We start from the raw sequence: 15424 nt of genomic DNA, 5'->3' as shown, positions 1-15424 counted from the left end.
CTGGGTCGGTAACCTAACCCATTTCAGTCACAAAAGAACCATTTCAATTTAATAGGTGCTATGTCATAAATAATTTTATGTTCCGCCTGTTATGTTAATCGCTCGATTTCCGATCGTATTCCTGGATGGTCATCACATTGTGTGTGTTTATGGGCAGGTTGAGATGCCTGGTGCAGGTAATTGTTGTGTTTCCTAATGTAGATTGCTGTTCTTTTGTTACTTGCAGATAAGACTCTGGGCTGAGTGTGAGGGAGAAAAGCATCTTGTGCAGGTGGACTGTTTGCCACATTCCCTAGAAGCACTAAGGCAAATGCAGGAAGAGTATAATACCTTCTATGGCCTGGCTGTGGTAAGTGCTGTCACATATCACTGGTGTTGGAGAGTTGAGAAACAGTGTGAAGTGTACATTTGTTTTAGATGAAAGAAAACTCAGACCCCTTGTCCCTGATGGAAAAATAGTCCATAAAGACAACTGTACCTTTTTTTGTCCATTGTTCAGTCTTCAAGTTATCTGATACTGGGAGGAATGGTTTACCCAGCGTTTGCTTTACTTTTGGGAAACCATTTGTAGATCGGCAGAGGGATTATGAAGGCACAACAGATAAAGCTGATCTGATTACTTGCAGTGAAATAACAAAGAACAAGGGAGTAGAATAGTTCCCAGCACCAGAAAACAAAGCTGCATGTCAGAAGTTTATTGGGGCAAAAATGCCACTTTATTAAAAGCTTCTTAAGACTGTTAGTGTGAGACTGAAATACTAAACAATAAAACATTTCCCTCGTCAATATTTTCCCTTTGCACATTTACATTTTTTTTACTGTTTAAAATTTTAAACATAGCGTCAACATTACATGTTCAAGTGAGACATGGCGTGTTTAATAGGCACTAAGGAACATAGAGCACTGGAAGAGACCATTTAGTTCCATCCAGGTTGCCTCAGGGATAATAGATATGGTTGATTCATCCAGCGTGACACATATACAGATACAGTTCAGGAGGTTCCAAGTCTCCAGAGCACTGTAGAATACTTACCAACCAATCTGATTCCGCATTAAGAACTGGAGATGCAAACCTGTCACAGATTCTGATTCTTTCCACTGCTTTCTGGATAACCCTGCAAATCAAAGCTGTAACTGCTGGGTAGATCTGACAGCGCAGTTAGTGGGAAACTTACTAATGCTCTGTGCTAGCAAACTTCAAAGTTATAACCAGTCCAACTCTTGTGGTACCCCTTAGGAGATTTGACGTATCTGTGCCCTTGACTCTTTCCAGCCGATGGCTAACCTCTCTGGATTTCTTCTTTGGCCTCCTTATCTCGAGAGACAATGGATAAGCGCCTGGAGGTGGTCAGTGGTTTGTGAAGCAGCGCTTGGAGTGGCTATAAAGGCCAATTCTAGAGTGACAGGCTCTTCCACAGGTGCTGCAGAGAAATTTGTTTGTTGGGGCTGTTACACAGTTGGCTCTCCCCTTGCGCCTCTGTCTTTTTTCCTGCCAACTACTAAGTCTCTTCGACTCGCCACACTTTAGCCCCGTCTTGTGGTACCCCTTAGGAGATTTGACGTATCTGTGCCCTTGACTCTTTCCAGCCTATGGGTAACCTCTCTGGATTTAGGTACCTGAATTTTGTCCCTATAAGGTGGAGGTGGTTTGCCCAATAAGACCCTACCTGTGTAAACTTCTCAGTAGCTTGATTTGGAAACTCTAAACATGGTGATAGGTTTCCACAAATTACAAAGGTGGTCCTAGATTCAATCCCTGCCAATCAATCCTATGCTCGCTGATCTACATTGACTCCTGCTTTGGCTACACTTCAATTTTAAAATTCTTCTTTTCAAATCCCTACATGTTTTCACTCCTCCCTATCTCTGTCACCTCATTCAGCCCTACAACCCTTCAAGATCTCTGCACTCCTCCAATTCTGGTCTCTTGCACCTCCCCAATTTCCTTTGCTCCACCAATGGTTGGAGTGCCTTCAACTGTCTAGGCCCTAAGCTCTGGAATTCCCTCCCTGATCCTCTCTGCCTCTCAACCTCACTCTTCTCCTTTAAGGCTCTCCTTGAAACCTCCCTCTATGACCAAGCTTTAGGTCACCTGTCATAATGTCTCCATACAAATTTTGATGGATAATTGTTCCTGTAAAGCACTTTCAGAGGTTTTACTACATTCAAGGCACTATATAAATGAAAATTGTTGTATTGTCTCAATTGGGTGCTACAACCATTGGCATGTCCAAATTGCTACAGGAGAAGGAGAGATGGGCCGCAAATAGCCCCAGCTACATTGACAGCACCACTGTTTGAAAAGGTAACTATTTACATCTCACACTTATAAGAAAGTGGCAGCAAATTTAAGAGGGAGATGGATCCTGCTTTGGTAAATGAATAGAGATATAGTCTTTTGAACTTTGAGACAGGCAAAATGGATCTTAATCTGGTCAATAGTGTTACTTCTCTGTGGGTGAGTTTAATTTTGATTTTTACAGCAACATTACAGAAGAGGGATGCAGCTGATCAAAGATGCTGGTCATCTTCATGGTCAATCACACAATGAGCTGCAGTATTTGGAAGAAAAGGTCGAGGGATTCAAGCAATTTCTGAGTAGCTTCATCAACGGACTGGAAAAGCGGAGGACAGATTTGGATAACATAGTTAATTTGCATGAATTCTATGAGACAGTAAGTGGCTCGCTGTTTGCTTTATCTTTTATCATGCATTTAGTCTATATTTTGTCAGGGCTTTGCCCTATATTTTACCACAGAATAACTGTGTTTATATAAGATCTTCGATAGACGAACTTGGTACTTCAGAAAAAGAATTATTTTATTGTTATAACATCTCACAATAGTTTACTTAATGGGAATCTTAAGTTGGCCCAAATGGTTGGATTTTATATCCATTAACTATATGGGTTAATTTCCACTGCTAGATTTGAGCACTGACTGCATGTGGCTCCCAGAGTTTATATTGTCACAGCCCTAATTATGATCCATAGTCCCTACAGCTGGGAATCACCCCTGAAAACTAACTGCCTTTGTGCATACAGATGTGTCAGTTATAGTCCACTCAAAACACAAAATAAGTTTGTGATTTGAAAGCACTTTGTGTATTGTTTCTGTTTCCTGCTGTCAAAAGGTCAATCTGCCTTGAACTTGTCCTGTGCTGCCTGCCAATCCCATTTGTTCTCTCTGACTCATATTGCCTGCAGACTGCTACATGTATCTAGGAAATTCAATCCATTTCTTTCACAAATTTGTTACGTGGTAAGATAATTATTGTATTTGAAGGGTTATTCTACTTATTTCTACAGTATCCGATTCACCTTTTTACCAAGATTGGAATTTTTTTGTGACTTAAAAAAAACCTACATGATCTTGTAAAAGAAACAAACTGGTTCTGATTGATCAATCTTTCAAAACCAGCAAATGATGTCTGTCACTAAAATCAAAAAAACAAATTTTACTTCTTTTTATTCTGACATTTTCTGCTTTTTTGTTAGGCTGACCAGTGGGTTTTGCACTGCAACGATTACCTAAGACGGTTGAAAGTGGATGAGCAAAGCACCTTGGAGTATACTACGGCTGTGGTTCAAAGTTTGGAAAGATACCACCAGGAGGCCACCAAGTTCAATGCGGAAAACTTCCAGAGAATGAACGAGATGGTTCTCGGACTTGGCAGTGCTAGAGAACTGAAGCAGTGGAACATCCAGTGGGTGAAGTGCCAACAAACCAGACACCTTTTGGAGGAAGTGCTCTCCGCAGTGGTCAGAATCCACGAGGCTCATAGCAATGATTTGGCTACTAAAGCACACTCTGAGGACGATGGTCCCCGGACAAGTGGTGAGTTCGACACAGAAGGATCGGATGAACTTGGAGATTCTAACTCTCAAAAGACTGCAGAGAGTATGGAGAATGGTATTTGGCCTGATGATTCGGTGCATCACCAGGAAAGCGATCAGGTTTTTGTGGCATCAAAATGCCCCATCGCATTAGATTACGAAGAGTCCTGCCAAAATGCCAACACGTCCCGTAAACTCAGCACAAGCTCTCTATCCTCAGCTCCAGCGTGTGGCAGATTACAAGGGGGCAGCATCTTCTTCAAAGACAATGACAGCTGCACCACAAGTTCGTCTGCTGCCTCCTGCCACTCGGAGCCCACCCACTCACCAGGACCCCGGCACAAGAAGCAGCCATTGAAAAAGATCATGAGGAAGACCCAGAGCTTTGAGTTGTGGCAGCGAGAGAGCGGCCATGGTGAAGCCGGCAGGCACGGCAACACCGGAGTTTACATCAAAGGGTTAGAGGTGGCCAGCAGTGTGGTGGCTGACAAAAACCGGATTTCCAGATCAGAGCTGAAAAGCCCAGTTTTGACCAGGACTCGCAGCTTACCGACATCTTCCAGAATATACCATCCGCACACAGAAGAAGCGAAGAGAACAGGGAGGTAATGATTTTAATAGGCCTCATAAAATTGACAATATCTTGAAAATATGTTTTAAATAAATCAGCTACGATTCCAGCTTTAACTCTGGGAAGTCTTAACATGGACCAGAATAGATCGTTCAGTCCTCCAACCTGCTGTGCTATTCAATTAGATCATGGCTGATCTGTACCTCAATTCCATTAAACCACCTTTGCTCCTTGGTACCTTAACCCAACTCTCAGATTTGAAAATTTCACTTGACCCGCCCAACACCCACAAGCTTTTGGGGAGAGAGAATACCAGATTTCCAGATTAGTTAGAGACAAAATCTTTATCTTGTGTTGAAATGTCTCAGCCAATAACTTGATGAAATTCAATCTGAATGATCCTAGTGTGCATTCGGACCTCCAGGCCCTGCTGGCTCATTGGTCCAAATGGAACAGTTATATGGGTAGATTTTACAAATTCGTGCTTGTGGCTCGCATTACTTCAGATGCCAAGATTGTAAAATCTACCCTTTGTCGAAATCTTACTTCAACAATATGATAGAAATTTGACTTCACAATCTGTCAATCGTGTGAGTTTAAAATTGGGGCCTACATTTTTTTGTACTTAGAATGGAGGGTTTCATCTGTGCGTTAGAGGTTGTTAAAAAAAATTGACTGATTTGACAGAATTATATATAGAACAATAGTAATAGAGATCAATGTTATCTCAGGTCTGATCTTTTTGTTTCGATTGCCCAGTTAAACAGACTTGGAGAGGGGTGTTCAAAATGTCATCATTTAGCAAGATAACAAGTTATTCCATTGAGGGGATTAAGGTATAGTCAGTTTGCCAATGACTGATATGGTGTCTGTCTCTGTAGACCCACGTCCCCTGCCACCCTCCACCCTGCATCTCTGCCTCTCACCAAGTTGTGAGCTCTCTTCTCCTGCAAGAAGAGAAAGCAGGGAGGTGTGAGTGCTGGTAATGACTTGTGTGTAGAGGAGGAAAAGACAGCATTTGTCGAGGGTCACTGTGAGGCATGCATGCGAGAGGGCAGTTGGCTGAGGGTGAGTGTGAGTGTTGGCTGCCCGGATGGGGATGTGCGGCGAATGCAGGGAGAGTGGAACTGCAAGGTGTGTAGACCTGAGACCTGCTGTGCAGGAGAATGCTGGGAAAGACAGTGTGGGGATTGGCACCTGAAAATGTTATGCCATCCACCTATCATGCTCTCCTGTTGTCCTGGATTCTCTTGGTACACGGTCTCCAGGTTGGAGGGAACACACTTCTGCTGTTGACTTCCTCAGTCAATTCCATGAACCCCTGGTTGGCTGTCCTGTTCCTCCTGTCCTTGAGAAAGTTCACCTCGCTGCAGTCCTCAACTCCCTCAGCTGGGCCTCCAGGTGAGAGTGAGAGAACCGAGGAGCAGCCTTCCCAGGTCTCTGCTCATTCCTGTAGTTGCTGCAGCCTCAAATATCCAAGTGCTGGTGTGCTTCTCTGAAACATGCCTTGGTCCCTTTAATAGAAATCCTTCCACTGCCAAAATGACCATACCATCCTGCCTGCACTCCCTAACTGGTTGGGGAGCCCGGAGGTGGACTCTTAATTGGTTTGCTCTGGCAAAGAACAACTGGAAGCCCCGCTAATCCGAAGGTCAGTTTTGGGACCTGAAAATGGTTCTGCATTTCACCAGAGCCTAAAGCGGTAAGATTGCACCCAATGTTTCTACTTGTGAGGGAGACTAAAACAAAGGGCATAAGTTTAAAACAAAGTCACTAATAAATCCAATATGGAATTCAGGAGAAACTTCTTTACCCAGAGAGTGGTTACAATGTGGAACTTGCTAACACCAGGAATAGTTGAGGTAAATGGCAAAGATGCATTTAAACAGATAAGAGAGAAAGGAATAGATGGCTATGCTGATAGGGTTAGAAACGGGTGGGAGGAGGTTTGTGTGGAGCCTAAACACTGACATGAACCAGTTGGGCAGAATGGCCAGTTTCTGTGCTGCACATTCTATGTAATTCCATGAAATTATAAAGAACTGGAACTGTATATGATAATGGGTCTCAGCCTACCTGGGGAGTCACTTTTTGGGGTCGATGACTCCACTCTACTTTCAAAGTTCAAACAGGATAGATCTACCAGCTCACAGGAGAAAATGCCTAGACAAGCCCAAGGTCATTTGTGCTTCTATTCCCGCCGCTAAGAAATGTTCAAACTGGGTGTCTTTTATTTCCTCACAGTAAGCTGCAGCATATAATGGATGAAATGATCAGCACAGAGAGGGAATATGTCAAATCCCTTGGATATATCATTGACCACTACTTTCCAGAAATGGAGAGAATGGACCTGCCTCAGGATCTGCGTGGAAAGCGCACTATCATATTTGGGAATCTGGAAAAGCTCTATGATTTTCACTGTCAGTACTTTCTGAAAGAACTTGAACACTGCACAAACAGTCCACTTCAAGTCAGTCACTGCTTCCTCAAACACGTAAGTTGCCTTGTCCGTCCTACCATACAATGAATGTATTTATTTGCGATTAAATGGAAATATGAAACACACAGAGAAACTATTGACAAGTGCTATTGATTACAATGTCAAATGCATTGCGGAAATGTTAAAGGGACTTTACTCATTGTAAGGGATTTCCCAACAAAGCCCTGGGATTGGCTGTCTTCAATCTTTTGTACCACTTTGGGCATTACAAAGTCCAACACAATAAAAGCAGAATTATGGGACTGAATTCTCGTCACGGAGACGGGAAACAGAAGCCGGGTTTGTTTTCCGATCAGAATCCTGCCTCTGGTGGGAAATTGATTAAAGTTAAGATTTTCACGGGTGTGAGCCCTTAATTGGTATGGGGATAGGTTTCCTGCCCACTTAGAGCCAGTGGGGACAGGAATGGAGATGGGCCAGATGAAGCGTGGGATTCATTTAGACATCCCAAGGCAGCCATCGCTGAGGCAGCTGGTTTCCTGAGGGAAAGATCTACAGTTTGTGCCAAAAGATGTTACTTTACAGGAGGGTAGTGAGATGTAACAGGGAGCTCGAGGTCTTGCACCCGGGACAGGGCGACCCCTCATTTCATTGATGCCAAACTCGATCTAATGCTGGAGGCCTCCAGCCAGAGAGTGCAAGAGGAGGTCACCTCATCATGCAGCAAGGGCACCTCTCTGTTCAGCGTCATCTCCCTCTGCCTCCTCTTCCTCCTCTTATCCCACCTCCTGCTCCTGCTCCTGCTCTTCCCCAATGAGCTGTCTCCTTTCAGGGCCTCAATGTCTTCAAGGTCCACACATCTCTGGAGGGCCATGTTATGGAGAGCGCAGCAGACAATTACACTGACAAAGACCCTTGCAGGAGGGCATTCCAAGCACTGGAATAGCATCTTCAGAAGCCTGATGGCCTGCTCAATGGTTGTCCTAGCGAGCAGGTGGCATTGGTTGTATCGCCTCTGTCTGGGGTTCCCGCAGAGGGATATAGCTTGTCCCTAGGATCCATCTACATACTTCAGGGTTTGGAGGCAGCCTGGATTAGCGGAGGATGAAAGAGTCATGGCAGCTGCCAGGAAAATGAACTCACAAATGGAGGAAGCTCATGTTGTGGTTGCTGACCAGTTGGATGTTGAGGGAGTGGAAGCAATTCCTGTTGATGGATCTCATTGCCTAGTCTTAGAATGCCTTGATGGCCACAGGGGTGCACCTGTACCTGAGGAATCCAGCAATAGAGGTAAAACCCAGTGCCCTCTGTCCCTATGGTGCTGTGTCTGTTGTTAAATGAAAGTGCTTCCAGCTCTGGCAAAGAGGGCATCAGTAACCAGCAATGGTGTGCAGCCATTTGTGAGATGCCACTAAGGTCAGAAGCTGATCCTTAGAAGGAGCCAGAAGCTAAGAAGTTCAAGGCCACAGTGACTTTGATAGCTACTGGCAGGGCATGACGACCAGTGCTGTGCAAGATCTTCGGTGATGAGGGCACAGTTCTCTGTGACCGTCTGCCTCGAGAGTCGTGATCTCCCACGGCATTGGTTCTTGGTCATCTCCAGGAGCTCTGTTTCTGGCGATAGATCCTGTGTTGAGGGTTTGGCCTCCATTGCCCTCCTGCACCTCTTTTCTCCCCCATGCCCTGCTGATGCCTGGGGGTACTGCCCTTCCTGAGGAGGGTTTTTTCCCTCATTGCCACTCAACCCAAAATTTGACAGTCATACCCTATTGCCAGCTGGAGCCTTCCTTCTGGACAGTTGACTGCTCAATTGTCTTAGCAGCCTTGCCCGCTGCTCTTCTGCCCCCGAGAGGCTGAGGGGTGCCGATCCCATTCAAAGCCTGGGCACAGAGTGCCCAATCACCCAGCCACCTGTGCAGTACCAAGGGCACCCCCTTACCTAGTGCCCTGTCCCCCTTTGCCCCACTGACCCTCCTATGGAGCTGTGGTGATGCCCTGGGGCAGCCATGGCTAGCTCCCCAGTCTTTACCTGCCTCCCTTCAGCTGGGGCCGCTGCCCCTTTAAAAATTTAAAGTTCCCCCCTTGACATGCTCTTAATGAACTTTTAAACAGTGTTAATTGACCTCAATAGGGAGGTGCGTGGGATTGCTATTCTGTTCTCTCCCACCATGGTGATTATTGCCAGTGTTGCAATCAGCACCTTAAAATTGGCATGCTGCCCGGTGCTCCCCCGCCTCTGTTGCTGACTTGGGATGCCCCTAAAATTCAGCCCATGGTGTGTCCATCTATTCTTATAGGAATTGAAACACAAGGCCCGAATTTAACTCAGCACATCTGTTGGAAACAATGTGGACAAAGGTGTTAAAATGGTGGCCGGGCAGAAGCGCTGCACGTTTGAAGCATTTCTCACCCCACCCTGCCTCACTGTTTTAACTGCCAGGCTTCTGGCAGCCTAGATGCCACCCTTCAGAGGCATGTGTGGCCTAGTTAAAATGTGAAATTCGCGGCCTGAATATACCGTTGGCACCGCAACACGATTTTAACTTCAAATTGCGCAAGACCCACAGAGCACCCATGCTACCAGTGAAACCTGGCGTGAGGCACCAACGTGGTCAGAAAAGCCCAAGATACGTGAAATTCATTGTCTTGGCAGGTTTTTTTTGGGAGCCAGGAGGAGCAGATGTGGTCTTTATGATTTGATTTTCATAAAGTGTAAACTAGGTAGTGATATATAGTGTAGTGGTGACTTTACCTTTAAGAAACTTTATCTTCAAGAGACCAGGCCACTGATGACATCATCGTACATATATAAGGAAGAGACACCATTTTGAGAGGCATATTCAGCACATGGTTTACCGAGAACACACACATACACCAGTGAGGAAAAGACCTGGACCTGAGATCATACAATGTAGATAAGGCAGACACTAAATAGTGTGTGTATTGAATCTGAATATAAAGTCTGTGGTTATCAATTAATGAAGACTTAAGAACACAGCACAACACTACAAACAGTGTGAAAATGAGAATCTGTCAGGCTTTGAAGAATTGATGTAATCACCTAAGGCCTGCGGGAGGAGGAACTTGTATTAATCACATTGCTCCACATAAAAGGCCTAAAAGGATAATGCAAACTTTGCATAGTGAGATTCGGATCTTTGGACTGCCATTAACATTTTCAAGAGTGTCAATACTTGTTTAAGGTCGTCACAAGGGACGCCTAATTGTTGCCCAAGCCAAAATGGTGTTGTTCATATTTCAAGTGCAGTTTCTTCGCTGAACGAAGCCCCATGTAATTAGACTTTTTTACCCCCATCTCACACACAAAAACACAGGTGCAATGAGACCCAACACTTTATCAGATCTCTATCCCTTGAGCAAGATGCACACTGTTCATTCAGCAGCACTGAATCCCACACAACTCAGTCTGTTGCCAACATTGTGTTTTCAGGCTTCCCAATAGCACAGCTAGTAACAGACACAGGGAAGCCCCTTTGGGAGTTCACATGAGCCAACAGCCGACCCAGTAACGGGAAGGAGCATCGCGGAAAAGCAGCAAGATGTAAACATGACACTCACTTCCTCATGCACGCCAAGGCTGCTGTATCCTCTGTGTGTTTAAAGTGCTGTCACACTCACAAGTGATGAATTGAACAAGCATACTGTGCTTCCTGATGGCTCAGAATGTATCCAGCTCAGCTTCCAAAGTGTTGAACATACGGTGCAGATCTTTTCAAACTCCTGCTGAGAGACTGCCTTCCCCCCAACCCTCCCCCACCCCCCCAACTCACCTCAGATGGTAGGAAGCAGGAAAAACATTTAGGGCTGGATTTTAAAGGCCCTCCGCACCGGAACGGTGGCGGGGGAGCAATTAAGATAGCAATGGAAGAGGCCCGCCACCGACCACGACGCCGGCAGGCCCCATACCGATCTCGGCAGCGGGGGCGACCCAGCCACTCGCAACATGACCCACATTAAAATACATAAATGGCTACTTACCATACATTAATATGCAGGCTGCAGCGATTCAGGTAGCAGGTTTCAATCTTTATTTGGACGTGCGGCACTCGTGCCTTCACGTACACGTCCGTGAAAAGCTGGCGGCAACGAAGCATCAATGCTCAGAGCAGGCGAAGGTGGCTGGGAGTCTCCGATGACCAGGACATAACTCTGCATTTTAACAGAGGGGCCCCATGCTCTTCTACCGTAAAGGGGGTCACTCTGCACGCGCTAGCCTTTGGCGGGGGGATGAAGGGGGCTGATCCTGCACTCGGCCAATGCTGTTTCGGGGAGAGGGGTGCAATAGCACTCCATGACCCCTTCTGTTTGGGGTATGGGCCGAAAATGGTCGGGGGTCGAAGGTCGTGTGGCCGAAGGCTGCATCCTCGCAATGTCGGTAACATTGCCAGTTTCATGCTGCTCTGCTTTCATGCAAAGCTAATATGGGCCATGTCATGCCATACCATATAGGTGATGATGGAATGCAGCTGAAACACCAATGTACATCACTCTTTGCCCTGATATGTGCCATTGATCCATTGAAGGCACTGAGTTCACCTGCAGCGTTCAGATGAGGCTGGTCCATCCTGTCTCTCTTGATCCAAGTGCTGTGAGGAGCCATATCTGCTGCAGGCCCAACCAACAGACAGGCACAGCCCATGCGGAAGCTCATGGAAGGGAGCAGCAACAGCCACAAAGGCGTTTTCAACATCAGAGAAGACAGTGGGTCTACAGGCCCTGCATGACATACCTGCAGATGTCGGAGGCGACTGTGCTTGCCCAGAGAGGCGGTGACGCATCTCTGTGCCCTGCTGAATGATGACCTTTAGCAGATGGGGTTTGCTGGACACGCTATGCCTGTGGCCCTTGAAGTCACCGTGGCTCTTAACTTCTGCACCTCTGCATCATTCCAGGAACCGACCGGTGACCTGTGTGGCATTTCACAGTCAGCAGTGCACAGCTGTATCAGGGAGGTCACTGAGGCCTTGTACAAGAGGGCTGGATATGTGTGCTTCAGGACAGACCCTGAGAGTCAGTCCCAAAGGGCTGTCAGATTTGGGGCCTTTCGGGCGTCCCACAGGTGCAAGGGGTAATTGACTGCACGCATGTAGCCATCAAGGCTCCTGTCAGAAAGCCAGCCACATTCCTGAATGGAAAGGGCTTCTACTCATTCAACCTGCAGCTAGTCTGTGATCACAGGAAATGCTTCATGCAGGTGTGTGTCCACTTTCCAGGCAGCTGTCATGACTCATTCATCCTGCACCAGTCCCAGGTGCCAATGCTCTTCACTGCATTGGCTCAGATCCAGGGGAAGTTTCTTGGGGACAAGGGCGACCCCTTGCAGACATGCCTCCTGCTGCCGGTGAGAAACCCCACCAGTGATGCAGAGGAGAAATACAACGCCTGCCAGGACTTGACAAGAGCTAGCATCGAGTAGGCCATCGGCATGCTCAAGATGTGCTTCTGTTGTCTACACAGGTCAGGTGCGGCCCTACAGTACTTACCAGAAAGGGTAGCGCACATTGTTACTGTGTGATGTGCTCTGCACAACTTTGCAATACAGAGAGGGGAGGCCTGGCAGGTAAAGTAGAGACACAAGCAGGAGACATGCTCGCACAGTGAGGACACAGAGGAGGTACAGCAGCATACGCGCATGGGAGGGCAGAAGTCATCAAGGCATTGCAGACAGGGTGAGCAAAGAGCAAGGGATGCTCGGCAATGCCTTATTGTTGAGCGCTTCCACTATCCCTGAGGAGTAGAATATGCTCTCCATGTCACACATCACCCTGCTTCATCTGTTACGCAGTCTTCTGCATCTGTGATATCTGTGTCACCACTATTACTGGCGGCAGTTGACTGAGCCATTGCCCATGTAACTGCACCCGTGCAGTAAATTCTTCATGCATACTGGCATGGCGATGATATTTTTCTATACATTGGCATTGCTCCAGGGCAATAATGTCATGGGAGGAGACATAGTCGGCACATACTGGCATGCGTCATTAACGCAGTAAAAGGGAGACGCCTGTTAGACAAACACATTTAATGAGAAGTTACCAAAACATATATGTTGCACCAGTGATAACCCATATGTATCATTGTGTCTTTTTTAGATGTTTGCGGGTGCTCTTTCTCAGTTCGACCTCTGTGCTAGCAGCTTGACATACGAATTAAGAACCAGAGTAGGCCACTTGACCACTCGAGCCTGCTCCACCATTCAATAAGTTCATGGCTGAACTGATTACTCCACATTTCCACCTACCCCCGATAATCTTTCACTCCATTGCTTATCAAGAATCTATCTACCTCTGCCTTAAAAATGTTCAAAGACTCTGCTTCCACTGCCTTTTGAGGAAGAGAATTCCAAAAACTCACAACCCTCTGACAGAAAAAATTTCTCCTCACCTCTGTCTTAAATGGGTGACCCCTTATTTTTAAACAGTGACCCCTAGTTCAAGATTCTCCCACAAGGGGAAACATCCTTTCCACATACACCCTATCAAGACCCCTCAGGATCTTATATTTTTCAATCAAGTCGCTTCCTACTCTTCTAAATTCCAGCGGATACAAGCCTAGTCTGTCCAATCTTTCCTCTTAAGACAGCCCGTCCATTCCAGATATTAGTCTAGTAAACCTTCTCTGCGCTGCCTCCAACGCATTTACATCCTTCCTTAAATAAGAAGACCAGTACTGTACACAGTACTCCAGATGTGGTCTCACCACTGCCCTGTATAGCTGCAGCATAACCTCCCTACTTTTGTATTTAATTCCCCTCGTGATAAATGTTAACATTCTATTAGCTTTCCTAATTACGTGCTGTACATGCATACTAGCCTTTTGCGATTGACTGGAGGTAGGCTGTTGATCAGGACGCCATTTGGCTTTGGATGACTTGGGCGGCCGTTCTGTGGGCGCACAAAGCCTGGAGAACCCCGGCTGCCTGAGGGCCTCCTGCACCAGTGCAGAGGTCTCCTCAGACGTCGTGGCTGCTGGAGCTGGACTCACCGGCGGAGGGGCTGAGGAGCCGGTGTCCACATTGGAATCACCCTAAGGGGAGACCCCACATATGGACCGCTGGCTCGCCTCCTCCCTGTCAAGGCTCGTGGGAAGCTCACTGCTGTCCTGAGAAGAACCAGGTGCAGAGACAGTATCCAGGCAACTGGTCCCTCTCTCGCCTAGCCACTATTGCATCCAGCACATGGCTGAAGCGATGGTTTACAGCTTTGCGAGCATCTTTGGGATGTGGCTCTCCAGGAGGGTTGCCATCCTCTCCATGGAGGAAGTCATGCACTCATTTGCCCGGGACATGGCAGCTGTCATGGCCTGGATGGACTCCCCCATCGTCTGCTCAAGGCTGCGCATGGCCTGTGGCATACCTCTCCCTGCAACTCCAGCATGCCCTGTGCTGTCGACACCAGAGGGTCATCATCAACCTCGGGCTCAGCATGGGTCTGGCTGCCCACAGTCCTCCGACTGTCAGAGGGCTCAGCTGTCTCAACCTCAGCCAGCTGTTCGGGCGCGTGTGATCCAGATTCTAGAGCCGAATGCATTTCTGCCGAGGTGAGTGTCTCTGCACTGGTGGAAGGTGCGGGAGTGTCATAGGTCGCTGCTTCCTCTGAGGCCATCTCATCTCAGAGGTGCCTGCACTCTCCAGGGCCTCCAATGCCACCACGGAGCGTCGCCCTGCAAGATACAATGTGAAGAGCACAGTTTTAGGTTCACTGGTGTACATATCACTAATATGACAGCATTGTGTCCACAAAGGAAATGTTTCGAATAATCATTTAGTTTGTCAAAGAGATGAATGTTCACCCCGGAAGCCAAGCTCCACTTCTAAAATTGGACCACCATGTATTTTGAGGGTCTCCTCCTCAGCCTGGGTCAGTAGTTGGAGATCTGGCGCCACTCCTCCAGTCCTGGAGGACTCCCTCACATTGTGCGCACTCTTTGCTTTGAAGAGCAAGGATGCAGATTTTAAACATTGACATACAACTACATGATGCGTTGCACAACAGGGGCACTAAAACAAAAGGTGGGTGACAATCAGTGTGTCAGACGGACTCAGCCTGTCATGAAGGTGCCATGCTCTCGGGTGCAAATGAGGGATTGAGTCTTTCACACATGCAGATACCTATATGGCATCAATCCTCCTCGCCCGGCCTCCCTGTGTTTGACACAGCAGTGGCACCCATGTGCCACTCTGTGTGGGCAAACCTGGGTCAGATGGGGCCCCTCACCTTTGCCGAGCGAATGAGATCTTGCGGCACTGGTTCCAGTTGTGGTGGGTAACCCCACGGCAACTTACCTCCTCTGCAATCTCCATCCTGGCTGGCTTGGTCAGGCGGGAGGGCTTCTTCTTACCATCGCTGGGGAAAAGGACCTCCCGCCTTACCCGTACAGCCTGGAGGAGACAGAGCAGGGAGGCATCGTTGCACTGTGGGGCCACCCTGGATCATGCCTCTGAAATCTTTCAAAGTAGCAAGGGTGTTGTTGTCAAGATGTTTCTCTGGATTCGGCAGTGTGCAGCAGCAGACAAAACTGTTAAAGTTCACCATTGTAAGTATTGCAGGGCTGGCTG

The 15424-nt window shown here is 47.2% G+C and overlaps 1 protein-coding gene across 2 annotated transcripts in view; it reads left to right on the top strand.

Moving 5' to 3' along the window:
• The window catches only part of zgc:158766 (uncharacterized protein LOC100009641 homolog), a 199106-nt gene that overhangs the window by 159882 nt on the left and 23800 nt on the right, over positions 1-15424 (top strand). For both annotated transcript variants that reach the window (XM_068055464.1, XM_068055455.1), the window contains exons 12-15: positions 227-349; positions 2484-2675; positions 3497-4440; positions 6651-6900. In XM_068055464.1, coding sequence (XP_067911565.1) covers positions 227-349; positions 2484-2675; positions 3497-4440; positions 6651-6900 — 1509 coding nt within the window. The remainder of the gene's footprint in view (positions 1-226; positions 350-2483; positions 2676-3496; positions 4441-6650; positions 6901-15424) is intronic.

The sequence above is a fragment of the Heterodontus francisci genome, chromosome 2, assembly GCF_036365525.1.
Source record: "Heterodontus francisci isolate sHetFra1 chromosome 2, sHetFra1.hap1, whole genome shotgun sequence".
Taxonomy (NCBI): Eukaryota; Metazoa; Chordata; class Chondrichthyes; order Heterodontiformes; family Heterodontidae; genus Heterodontus; species Heterodontus francisci.
Note: the sequence above shows the minus strand (reverse complement) of the source record. Positions and strands in the feature narration are given on the sequence as shown.